Source organism: Oncorhynchus mykiss, chromosome 8, assembly GCF_013265735.2.
Source record: "Oncorhynchus mykiss isolate Arlee chromosome 8, USDA_OmykA_1.1, whole genome shotgun sequence".
Classification (NCBI taxonomy): domain Eukaryota; kingdom Metazoa; phylum Chordata; class Actinopteri; order Salmoniformes; family Salmonidae; genus Oncorhynchus; species Oncorhynchus mykiss.
The window spans coordinates 47,725,610-47,739,436 of NC_048572.1; the positions used below are offsets into that span (position 1 = coordinate 47,725,610).

Below are 13,827 nucleotides of genomic sequence, written 5' to 3' on the forward strand. Positions count from 1 at the left end.
AAGGTTCTCTCATGATCCACAGGTTACTGTAGGGTCTGAGAGGTATTTCAATGACTTGATTGACCTGCAAAGCTAGAGTTTGTCTGTCTGTCTTTGGAGAAGTCCAACCTGAGACTACCGCACCAGGTATTCCTCTTCTGTTCCCATGCTGTAGACCAGGGCTTGATTACAACCTGTTGCAATGGTGCCAACATTTTGTGGCTGATCTTTCAGCAGCGAAGTGGGCGAAGACCTGACTGGGTCCAACACAGTATGGCTCATTATATTGTTGTGTGTGTGTGTTTGTGTACTGAAGAACATGTAACTTGGTTGGGGGCTTTCATCAAGGTAAGTGTTTCTTGGTGTACGTCTTCCCCAGGCTATTGCGCACACAGCACATATGAACCTGGGATATCAACCATTCAAAGTTGGCATAAGTGGGAGTGACCATAGAATTTTTTTGGGAGTGACCTTACTGAGTAAAGTATTTGTCATCAGGCTATGTCCCTTGCTAGCAAAAACATTCCCCCTGGTCATCACCAGTTATAAATTCATAATTAAGGCTAAAACCTGCCCATCTCCAAAATGCCAAAATTAGATTTGAAACCTAACCCTAACTGAAGGCCAAGTTTGATGCTTTGGTCCACCAGCCCTGCTGTGCAGAGGGTAATGCGTATGGCCCAGCACTGGGGCCAAGTTTCCTGCCATCCAGGACCTCTATACCAGACGGTGTCAGAGGAAGGCCCTAAACATTGCCAAAGACTTCAGCCACCCTAGTAATAGACTGCTCTCTCTGCTACCGCAAGGCAAGCGGTACCGGAGCACCAAGTCTAGGTCCAAAAGGCTTCTTAACAGCTTCTTCCCCAAGCCATAAGACTCTTGAACAGCTAATCAAATGGCTACCCAGACTATTTTCATTGATTCCCCCCCCCCCCCCCCATTTTTCCACTGCTGCTACTCTCTGTTCATTATCTATGCACACTCACTTCAGCTCTACCCACATGTACATATTACCTAAAATTCCTCGACTAACCTGTGCCCCCGCTCATTGACTCTGTACCGATACCCCCTCTATATGGCCTTGTTCTTGTTATTTTATTGTTGCTTTTTTATTATTTGTATTTATTTATTTTTTGCTTGTTTATTTTAGTAAATACTTTCTTAACACTTATTTTTTCTTAAAACTGCATGGTTGGTTAAGGGCTTGTAAGTAAGCATTTCACTGTAAGGTCTACCTACACCTGTTGTATTCGGCACATGTGAAAAAAGGGAAGTGTCTGGGAACGAAATGGGTGTAATGGGACTTACACGACTTCACTTTAGAGTGTGTGCCACCCTTCAGAGCCCTTTACAAAGCACATGTTTATAATAATATTCAACATGTTATATCACACAGTTATGCCACATTTATGAACATTCTATAAAGCATGACATACGGTTGGTTATAGATGATTTGTAACACATTTATTTAGTGTTTATGAAGGCATTATGAAGTCTTTATAGGCTGAACATAATTTGAAGCGGGACTGAAACAATATGTGGTGTACACCCAATGTACTTTCCCTTTAGGAGCTAGTATTGATTTTGTACCATATGTTGTGATTCTCACCAAATATTGTTGTCGTCTCACACTATTCAAACCCCACAATCGAATAAACAGTGTATGAAGCTTTCTTAGCCTATAGATCACATATGGCAATAATCTGAACATCGTGTTGGTACAAAACTTCACAGATATGTTCATCCTTGACAATCGCTAATCAATATCCAAAAACAGCACACCTGCACATCATGATATTCTCTCTTTTGTGGCACTAACGTGAAGGTTTATGGTAGGGAAAATGGTGTTGCAGTAGCCTAGTGTGTGGTGTGGAAATATTTACAAGTGAACATGGAGAGCTTTGTGTTCACATTGCCCTAAAAAAAGAAACCAGACCGCGAAATTCAAGCGAAACAAACTCAGTTCGGTTAGCTTCGGGGGGCTCTTGTGAGGGGTCTGAGTACCTTTGGAGAATTCACACTGCACAAAAAATTAAGTGAACCACACTGAATTAAAAAGATTTGGCTGAAAGGGACCAAGTGTGAAAACACCCCAAATAACACTTCATGCCAAAAGTATAATGAATTATTATATATAATAATATTATTCAACATATATTATAAGTTTATAATCAACTCGACAATTTTTCTATGGCCTCAAAATATTTGATAATAACTCAAGATTGTTGTGAGATAAAATGTAAGAGATTATGAGGGGGTCTTAGCAGATGTTTATGTGAAGTCTTGAAAAATGCCTTTGAACTGCATTGTACATCATTAGACCTGTTGGATTTAAGTTAGAATAGCATTGTATGGTTTGAGTCAGCACAATAGCATGAAAAGGATATGTAGGACTGTCTTGCTTCCATTTATTGTACAACGTTTTCTCCTACTAATGAGCATCAACTGTATGAACCGTCATCAAACAAAATAAATAAACAGCTGTGCAGCTCTGGAGGAGGGATCACCCTATACATTGACAGTAACATCAGGCACAAACGACTACGTGAACTTGAGGACAATCGTTGTGAGTGCCTTTGGCTGTGGACGAAACTCTCACGCCTCACCGTGGCCTGAACTGTATTATAACAGATATAATTTACATCCCACCCCCAACTTCTAAAGAGGCGACGTCTCAAGGGCGGTGCTTGGACCATGTGCAACGCAAATACACCCTCCCAGGTGATTCTGGGTGACACAAACAGATTCAAGCATGGTTTTCTTTGTTCTAGGTATGGCCCTAACCAAGTGGTAACAAACTCTACATGTGGAGCTGATCAGCTAAACTCTATATTTACCATCATGAAAGGCCTATACTCCAAAGCCAAGCATCTACCACTGAGGTGAGTCGGATCACCAGACCATATTGTGGTCAGCAGGTGAATGGCCTAAATCACCAGCTCAGTACATCTACAAACAACACCGTGCCTCTGACAACCTAAGTGCTCTCTCCATGGCACTAAATATAGATAGTTTCACATCAGTCTAAACAGCAAAACACTGCCAAGAGCAGACAGATGAACTTAACTCTCTCCTAAAATATTACTCTCAATAGTAATCTCTCCATCAAAAAAGTTAACTTACCACCAGAGACAAGCAATGGATGGCCACACATACAGACTCAGCCTCAGCTCAGTCAAGACAAAGCAGAATACAAGACGCTTCAGCAGAATGTTGCAGCTCTAGTGAAAAATGCCAAGAAAGAGTACTTCCAAGCAGAAGTCCAACAGCTGAAGTCGTCTAACTTTGCTGGCTAATACAAATCATTGAAAAGCCTTATTGGTGCAAGTGAGACCAGAGAAAACCTTTCAGCCCTCAATCAACAGCATTCTCAGAGGGAATGTGACATTCTCAAGGCCCACTTTCCTCTTTATGGGAAGGTACAACATGCATGATCCCTGAAATTGAGGCTGTTGAAAACAAGCTTACAAACGTCTGTCCCCCCAGCTTCAACATTGGCCAGATCAAAACCCCTCTGAAGCGGCTGAATGGGCAGAAGTCTGCAGGCCCGACTGTATGGAGCTTGCACCAGTACTGTGCGATATCTTCAACATCTCTGGAACACAGCTACTTCCCCCTCTCAATGGATAAAGTCCATCATCTGTGCTGTGCCTAAAAAGAGCAACCCCATCTTCCTCCAAGACTACAGGAAAATCTCTCTCCTCAGCTCCATGGGAAAAATCTATGAGTGGTTGAACACAACATGCTGTAGAAGGAGACTGCTCCGAACATCAACTCCTCACAACATGGCTTTGTGAAGCACAGGTCAACAGTGGCTGCTCTGGCACAACACATCAAATGAAGTGCCAAAGCAGGATGTTTATGCAACTTTCATTAACTTTTCCAGAGCATTTGACACCCTAAACCATAGCCATCTCCTACTCACTCTAGTGGAGCATGGGCTGACCCGCTCACTATGGATCTCTATCAAGAGCGAACTGGACAACCGCAAGCAGACGGTGAGGTCGAGAACATGCCTTTCTAACTCACAGCCAGTCCCAGCTGGAGTGCCCCAGGGTGGAGTGCTCTCTCATCTACTGTTTGTGCTATGCATGATCACCATAGACTCTAGCCTCCCAAAGAGCATCCATCCTCACATTCACAGATTTTGCTCCCTGGCAAGCTACCTGGCCAAACACATGTAGCAGTATATGCAGTGGCCCAATGGGGAAAACCAACTGCCTGTATGTGAACGAAAAGAAAACCAAGGATATGGTCATCAGCTTCAGAAGGGCTGTCATGTATCTTTTACATGTGTTTTATATTGTATTGACATTGCATTGTATGTATGTTTCTGCATATATACCAATATGTTCAAATAAACCTAAACCTAAAGAGCTCTCAATCAAAACTTTCCCAGCTGCCTTTCCTTGCATTTCCCTCTCACAAAATATGTTTTAAGCAGCATGATGTATGCATATTTCTTATTTTGCAAGATAAGTTTATATTTCAAACTAATCTGACTTCATACATTTATATTTCTACTCACTGTATGTGAAATAGCAATTGACATTCTCCTTGGCTTGGTGTTTTTACAAATGCCCGAAGCTTTGCTGTAATGTTCTTCAACACATTGTTAACTGTTTTTTCCCATGCTGCTATAGCTATGTTTCCATTTTAAAAAACAAACACAGTTTAAACCAACATGGCAGCTAGAACACCTCATAGGATACAAAAAACATCACAACAGCTTTGAATGTTGGAGATACCAATACTCTGCATTCAATTTAGAACAATGTTACGCTGCTGCTCTTAGAAACCAGTATTATGCTGCTGTGTGACAAGGTTTTAACGGAGCAATGTAAGTGAGAGGTGTTTGTTCCCTTGCATCAATGGAGGGAGACTTCATAAACCCTTCAGCGGCACTGTGACCCTTAAAGCATTCAGTGTGACAAGGGACATCCCTGGCAGGTGTCTACATACATTTATAGGAATGCATTGTTTCTGATACTCTAAATGGTTGAGAGATCATTGCCGTGTTCGTTAGGCACCAAATTGAAGAAAGGGGGCAGAGACTTCTGGTCCAATAAGAAACACTCATTTCTGTTTTCTGCTTTAAAGTAGTTTGCTACAGTGATCCCTACTGAACATGAACCACGGTAAGCCTGAATTGATCAAATCCATTGTTTGTTAAAAAAACTGCTGTAAAATCCACATGGAGTTAAATTGAGAATCTGTTCTATAAATATACATTTGAAACAAATATTGCAGATCACAGTGAACCCTGTGACAGACTACAGGGCCAGTTCAAGGTGGCACTGTTTTCATTTGAACACGACATGAGGGAGTACTTGATAATGTCACTGTTGTAATAACACTGGAGCATAGATATTGGTTCACTTTTCGTCACATTTGAATGTCACGTGACTTGAGAAAGTCTGGACATTTGTGCGTTGAGGTCCTTCTAAGGGTCTGGAGCCCATCCCAACGTCTTAAGCTTTGCATAATTTCCATCATATTAAATCTAGTTAACAAATTCTCGCAAAGTTCATTCTTTGAAAAATACTGCCAGTCCCCCAAAAAACATTTTGAATGGAAAACCAACATCCTATTGGTTATTCTCACCGTCATTGATGCATTTATATACACCAATCAAATATCCTCCGAGTACAGCATTTTCTTCTCGTCATCTCACATTTGCTTTCTTGTATCCTTCTTTATATTCTTCAGTTTCCTTCCCTCATTTGTTAGATTGTCCGTGCCAACATTTTAGCAGGCTCAACCGAGGGCTAAGAGGCAAAGAGGTTACCGTCATCGCTGTGGCCGTAGAGGTCTGCCAGCTTCTTGAATCGCGGCCCCCAGTCGCTGAGGTAGTCGTAGTTCTGCTCAGAGTCCGTGCTCAGGGAATCCAGTGAGCTGAGGGACTCTGCGACTGAGCCACTACCCTCGAAGGCATATGTCTGCAGCGAGTCGTAGGGTGGTGCCGACGCGTCTGCGTCGGCCTCCTTCAGCCGGTCCCAGATAAAGTCGCGGAAGATGCCATTGTCTGGTGGTGGCCGGGAAGACAAGAAGAGGCTGGGCACTTCCGGGGTGACATCACGGCGGGTCTTGCCACCGCTCTCACGGACCAGTTTCAGGTTGCGGAGAGCGACCATGTCGAAGGCCTCTGTGTCCTCCTCACCGCCGCCCTCGTCGTCGTAGCGCACAATGTTCTCGCGCACGTCACGCTCCTCGTCCAGGATCAGGGGCTCTTTCTTCCTCCGTCGCATGGTGACGATCAACAGGACAAGCACTGTGTTGAGAGACAGAGAGGGACAGTCACCATCACCATCAACAAAGGGCAGAGGATCAAGATAGCTGAGGGTTAATCATTAGTAGACAAAGTAAAAATGGTCTGTCAATAAATATCATTGTGGAGACATTCTTTGTCAAACCTTGAGCCAAGATGGACAAAACGACAGAGGCATCACATGTCCAGGACCACTGTGGACTTTCTACAGTACAGAACGTTTGTGCTATATTAGAAAATATATATTTCATAATTTTGGGTCAAAGTCCAAAACATACTGGTAAAGATAGGGAAACCCTGTCGGCCACCTGTGTGGCATTAGGCCCCCTAAACACATCAACACAACCGTTGGAGGCAAGCTTAGCTCCGAGAAACAATTTGATGGATAGAGCGATAAAGAGCCAGTGGGGGTGGAGAAAGGAATGGAGTCGATTGATAAAGAGCGATACTATCTGTATTACATTCATTTCAATAGGCCCATGTTATTCATTGTGTTTTCAGCCAAGGCATATAAGACACCCTCGTTGTATTTTCCCCACCTTTAGCCTGAAGAGTATACTCTTGTCTGAGACTGCAGTTCTGGTATTGTCTGGAAAATTACATTTAAGATGGGGGCAGATGATCCGCTACATTAGTTTTATTAATAGCTTCAACTGATTAGGTTTTAATCACTTGTACTGCAGTGCTGAGAACAGCTAGCTGTTCATCGAGTGTGGTGGTATCTAGAAAAGGTGTTACTCATTACAGTCCTGAGTTAAGGTTATTTCCGGTAGAATTCAAGTTGATTTAAGATCTTGACAAATCAAAAAGATCTCTATCGACCTTAAATGGACTCCTTTGAGGTATTCGCAAATTACTTCATGAGATTTTCAAGATTTATACTTTTTAAATATGTAATTGGCCTGCTCATGTTGTTAGAATGTAAACAACACAGAGATAAACACACAGAAAAACATGAGCACAGAGATTTGTAGTGGCCAAATATGCTGTAAATATCAGGGTGTAACAGTGGTGCGATCCCAAATGACCCCTTTAGAATGCACTACTTTTGGTCAGAGCCCTATGGGCCTTGGTCAAAAGAAGTGCACTTAACAGGTAATAGTCGGCTGCTCCCAAAAGTTGCTTACCCTGGGCAGGCCAGCGCTAAATCCTTTTTATGGGCACAGCATATGAGCAATAAAACAGGATTATATGCCAGTCATAAAGCAGCCGCCCCTAAAAGCAAACGAACCCAAGTGCAGCCCCCAAACCATGTCAAGGTTCGACCTCTCTCTTTCTATATACTTGATGGACCATTTCTGTGCCATCTTTTGACATGCTAGAAAAGTTTTATCCTAAAATTGAATAGAGTCTAAAACAATATAAACCAACATCTTCACAATATTCTAAAAGCAAAGTTTGAGGGACCATAAGCTCTATCAATTTCAAGGGCAAGTTGAAAGTACTGACCAACACACTACCTGAAAGACTAATATACTATGCTGTGCTGAACACCCCATTGCTGAGCACTTGACTACGTGGGCTGTGTGCATATAGACCCTATGACATAAATCTCCCCTCCTTTAACTCAGCACACACAAACATTCACAGATACACACACACACAGAATAAATATGACACATTCACGGACACACCCACATACAACATCACTGTGTGTCACACACACACGCACTCACACACTTGTTACATACAAACATACAAACACACCAACATACACATCTCCGTCAAACATACTCCCCGAGACACAGTCACAGTCCACCCATCAGGTTAGTGACTGCCTGCCAGAATCCCCTCCTCTCCCACGTCGGATCTATACTCCCAGGGTTGAAAATAACCTCTGTCGCTGCAGAGTGAGTGAGCAAAGCAGGGGAGGCAAATGTCTAATAATTCATCCATCAGCGCTGCCATCGCCAGGCTGAAATATGGAAGCCGACCGGACCATACCTCATCCCCCAGGCATGATGCCATTCCCTGGGCTAGACAAGCACGGTGGAGGCAGTAGCGGATTTAGGCACAGGCGACATGGGCAGCATCTTGCCGGGGGCAGCATGGAGCGCCCAAACAATTATTTTTAATAATAATAATATTCTGAATGGTGACATTTGCGCGATCGGTTTTCTCTCGCTCATTTGCACGTCATGTCAATGATATCATGTCACCTTGTGGGACTGTGGGTCAATTAATCTTGTCGGAATGGGCGCCCTGATTCTAGTTTGTGAGCTAGGCAGGCCACTGCCTGGGAAGGTCTCCCTAACAGAAGTACGAGAATAGGAGGTGGGGTAGGTTGACCTCAGGTCTCCCCAGTGGAAGCCCGAGGTAGGGGGAGCGGGGGAATCTATCAATTAGCGCACCTATAACTTTGTACAGTACTAATGCAATTGGTTGTGCAATTTAGTTTGTGTGTTTCTTGTTTGAAGTGCAATAGTGTAATAATCAGGTTTTCTTCTTTATAAGTGTGTTATAGGATTTGTGAAATTGAGTTTTATTTGTGTGTTTGTTGTTAGGAATACGGTCTTTTTTTATTTGTATTTACATACTACAATTTGTTTCAGAGGCAGTAGGGATGACCAGGGATGTTGTCTTGACAAGTGTCTGAATTGGGGAAAAAATTCAAAGGAATGCCTTTGTCCCCCAGAAGACTTTTGCCGCCAAAACCATAACACCCGAAAAGTGAATACTGGAACAATATTTCTAAGTTAGGAATGGTCAGTGGGTATCTAAAGAATAATCATGTCATATTGCTTGTGACATTATTAAAAACTGTATGAACTAAATACTGTAACTTAGGAAGGAAAACCCCTTTGGCTGTCAAGTTTCCATCCAATAAATTGTGAATACAATATTAAGAACGATTAAACTATTTTTGTTACGATAGGAATGTGATTTTGGTTTTCTAATGAGTTTATGGCTTTTCATGTCCATATCCATGTTGCACATTAAGTAGCCACGCCCCGAATGAGGTCAGACGAGCGTGTCAGTATGATGCAACCTCCCTTTCCGACCAGAGTGCTTAAAAGGACTCGCTAAGAATTAAGATACCAGAAGACGTGAGACCGTGGTCCACACTTTGAAATGGTTGGAAACACTGAAACTCTCAACACTAAATGAGAAGATAACCTCACCTACCAGACCAAAACATTGCTAGGTTGCTACTGACCTGTAAAGTGGTCGGGAGCTGAACTCTGAATAATGAATTTATGCCAGAAAACATGTAGCTGTGGCTACATGGCTGAAAATGGTTAGAACTTTGAATCTCCACACGAGGTGAAGAAGATTAGACCTTAACGTTGCCATTCTGCAGGCTGGGCATATAAAAGTGGTCCTAGAACTTTGACTAAAGACATGGAGGTGGGAAGGACAAAATCCCATCTCAGACAATCACAGAGTATCTGTTATATGTGAACACTCCACTACAAGACCAAGACAACTAAGAAGAAGGAAATTGTGACCTCTGGTGGACAATCAGAGCCTTACACTGAAGCGGGACACTACAACCCATAGATGGATTGATTGGTTTCAACAGAGAGACGACGAACAAAGACATCTACACGTAAATACATTCATGATCTCTTACCCAAACGGGAGGTGGTTCATGTGCAGCGTAAATTATTACTTTGAGGGTAGTTTCCAAATGTATCAACGATAAGTTTGACTCTCTCTTTGTCTGTCCCTCTCCCTATCTACCCCTCCCTCTTGTGGTAACCAAGCAGGCATGCTGTTGTTAGTCGGCTAGGGACTTTTTCTCATGTGTTAAGTGTTTATGTTATTCTGTGTTATTATTTAGTTAGCTAGTAAATAAATAATTAAACTGATTTGGTGTAGTGCTGAATCATAAGTAAAGCTGGGGTTCTTGCGGATCCAAGGAGTAGGCGGCTTTCAGAATGAGATTGATATGAGGCGATTAATGAGTGACTGTTATCGATATATAAGTTATATATCTTTTCAAGTTTAATTCGATGGTAACTCTATAAACATCTTCTTCCGTGGTGCCCCAAATTCCGAACGAGTTAATTGTTGCATGATTCATTTATTGGGTAACAATTAAATATAGTTAGTTGATTCGATAAATAATAGACACATCACAAGTTCACAAGCAATAGCTTACCAGACCTTCATATATACAGTCATTGGCTGGACCTAGTAAGACAGATAGAAAGGGAGGCAGAAAGGCTAGGTATCTATAGAGAGATTAAATAACCTGCATTTTCATCAGGATTTGTTCAGGATTTATATATTTTTATTTAGTCAACAAAATAAGTTACAGTACTACCCCTACATTGGCCTAGGCAGTCTCATTTCTTTAGCCGCCAATGGTTCACAGGGAATCAATGTGTCCATATGGTAAAGGCTGGTGCTCTCGTATTAGTGGGATTTAAGGAGCAGGCCTTTATTATTTTCATTTTATTATTATTATATATTTTTTTTACCCCTTTTTCTCCCCAATTTTGTGATATCCTATTGTAGTTATAGTGTTGTCATATCGCTGAAACTCAGTAGAGGCGAAAGGTCGAGAGCCATGCGTCCTCTGAAACAAAGTCCTGCCAAGTCGCACTGCTTCTTGACACACTGCTCGCTTAACCCGGAAGCCAGCTGCACCAATGTGTCGGAAAAAACACAGTTCAACTGGCGACCGTGTCAGCGTGCATGAACCCGGACCGCCACAGGAGTCGCTAGAGCGCAATGGGACTAGGACATCTCAGCCAGCCAAACCCTCCCCTAAGATAACCTGGAAGACTCTGGGCGACCCGGACGAGAATGTACAAAGCTGTCATCAAGGCAAAGGGTGGCTACTTTGAAGAATCTCAGATATAAGACATATTTTGATTTGTTTAACTTTTTTTTGTGTGTGTAATTTAATAGTTTTGATGTCTTCACTATTATTATACAATGTCGAAAATAGTCTAAATAAAGAAAAACCCTGGAATGAGTAGGTGTGTCCAAACTATTGACTGGGACATTTTTTTCTTCAATTCATCAGGGGGTCAACAGCACCCCCATCACCCCTACTTCCTGCGGCTATGCTTAGAATGTATCATAATAACAATATTAATTGCCTGGTAATAGATATGTAACTCACCCAAAAACTACAAAAATTTTTGTTGGATTTCTGCTGTTCATGTTCAACATGTTGGGTATGCAACATTGCATGACAGATAGACACTCAGGGGAGTTTTAATGCACATGCTAACCTTGGCTGTAGTCCAGTCCAGGTAAAAATCTGAATTAAATTAGGGGCCCTGGATTTATTTGAATTTTTATGGAATTAGATGGTTTGCCAGCGGCTGATTGAATGTTGTCCATATTTGGAATTGTAATAACTGATTAATTGCCTCTGGCGCAATGGGTTTGCGGTCTTGGCGGGTTAGTCGTAATTTGGCGGCTACCTTTGATGTTCCTCAAAGTCATGTACACTGTAGCGAGCTGAGCCAGTTCAAAAGTAAAAAGGCAGAGGCTGAAAGAGTTCCCGGGACCAAGGTATGCTAAAAAAAGATACCAAAACTAACTGGATATTTCAGTAAGCCAGCTTCCAGTTCCTCTCGACAAAGTTCAACAGCCACTGCCGCCAATGATGATGAGCTAACATCAGCAACAACAGCAACTGGGCTAGCTGCTAGCCTGGATCATGTGCACCAGCTCCCAATCACACCGCCAGCAGTTGACCAGACAGCAGAGGAGCAAGATGAGCCTACTGGTGAGGCAACAACTTTCTAAACAAGCCTCATTCTCGCTATATCAGCTGCTATACAGGAGGACCAGGACCATCACACTATGCCACCGCCAGCAGCAGCCACCACAACTAGTCTGGTAGCAGAGAAGAGCATGCACAAGAAACCTCCAACTGCCCCTGCCACATGTGCCACAGGTCCCCTCATTGGGTCAACTGCTGCTGTCAGCGAGGAGGACTCCTACACCACTGACCCAGCTCGTTGGGGTAAACTTGATGACAGTGTGCGTACTTACTGGGCTAAAAAGGGACCCGAATTGTGCCAGAAAAGAAACGCTGACATATCAGCATCAGAACATCAGTACAAACACCAGAAACAACACTTTTTAAAAAGCCCATTTCAGAATGGTGGGAATGGCTTTTGTACTCTCTCTCGAAAGGTAGCTTATTTTGTTTTGCTTGCCGACTTTTTGGGGGGGGACAAGAACTGTGGACTGCCATATTCAAAGCGATTTGGCAGTATTGGTTACAGTGATTGGAAACACAAGAACGACTGCTTAGTTGAGCATGAAGGATCTGAATGGCATAGAATAACAAAACAATTGCTAGCCTACTTCAGGGGTCATAGTGAAACATTAGGGCGTTCTGACAATATAAATTATTTGGGTATGGTAATAAGCCAGTGTGATCCTTTGTTAAAAGCACATATAGAGAAATACAGAAATGACGGCAAAGGAAATCCCTCTTACCGCTGTAGGGATCTGCAAGGCATTTATTGAACTGATGGGACAGAAGGCGGTGATTGAAATCAAGTCAATTAAAGACATTGAAATACTTTTCAATCAGTGTGGATTCCACTTCAAATGTTGCATGTAGACCATTCATCATGTGGTATGAGCATTTTCTCCGATTTCTGCCCACTACTAGCCATACAGGAGAAGCCCTTTGGAATTCAGTGAAACTGTTTTACGAGAGATGGACATTGACAACTGAAGATGACAATGTTATGATAATGCTAGCAATATGTCAGGAGTCTACAAAGATCTTCAGTAGCACCTGAGAGAGATTACCCTTTGTTTGAGTGGGTACCATGTGCTGCCCACACCCTCAATTTGGTGGTTTTAACTGTTGGGTTGAGACGGAGGAGTTCTTCACCTTAGTACATCATCTTTTTAATTATCGCTCAAACGCCGTTTCATGCTGGCAGACAATTACTGTGGGGTTACAGCCAAATGTAAATAAATTAATTGAGACTGAAAACTATCTATACATGGTGGTCAGCACAAGCAACTAGCGGACTGTGTCTGAACTATACTTTATAAATGCGTCTCCAAACAAAATATCTGACGCGACTAACCAGCATTTCACTTCTAGTGATGAAGCCAGGGAGTTAAACAAGAAATGTAGAAACTCAAGATGTTTTTTCTGTGCAATATATGGAATAACATTCTTATGCCATTTCAGAACACAAGTACTACACTGCAGGCAGTTGACCTGGACTTGATTTGATTTGACATGATTTGGTTAGTTAATTGAGGCATTATGTGGCAGGCCTACAGGATCAATATGACAGCTTTGAGACAGTAGTTTAAAACAGGTCCGGTACAGTCACAACTTTATCAAGCGGACACATGATGACAAATCATCCTCAGTGTTAGTTGTCAGGCCATGAGAAGTTTTCTAGAAGAGTGGCAGGCAGTATCTCTTTACTGACATGACCATACGTTCATCATATACTATCTAATATACCATATAGCATTGTAAAGAAACCTTCAAGAGTATTGTTCGGTAATTTTTTGTTCTACTATCCAATTTGCACACAGTAAATACAGATAAATTAATTTGTACAAGCGCTGAACAGAAAATAATAAAGTTTGGCACAAAAATATATGACATGAATGAAGACTTCCTTTGT

The 13,827-nt window shown here is 42.2% G+C and overlaps 1 protein-coding gene across 1 annotated transcript in view; it reads right to left on the reverse strand.

Moving 5' to 3' along the window:
• Positions 1-1,180: 1,180 nt before the first annotated feature.
• Positions 1,181-13,827, reverse strand: part of LOC110529987 (cadherin-7-like) — a 167,387-nt gene continuing 154,740 nt past the window's right edge. The window contains exon 12 of the mRNA XM_021612703.2: positions 1,181-6,250. Within this exon, the coding sequence (XP_021468378.2) occupies positions 5,748-6,250 (503 nt within the window). The 3' untranslated portion in view covers positions 1,181-5,747. The remainder of the gene's footprint in view (positions 6,251-13,827) is intronic.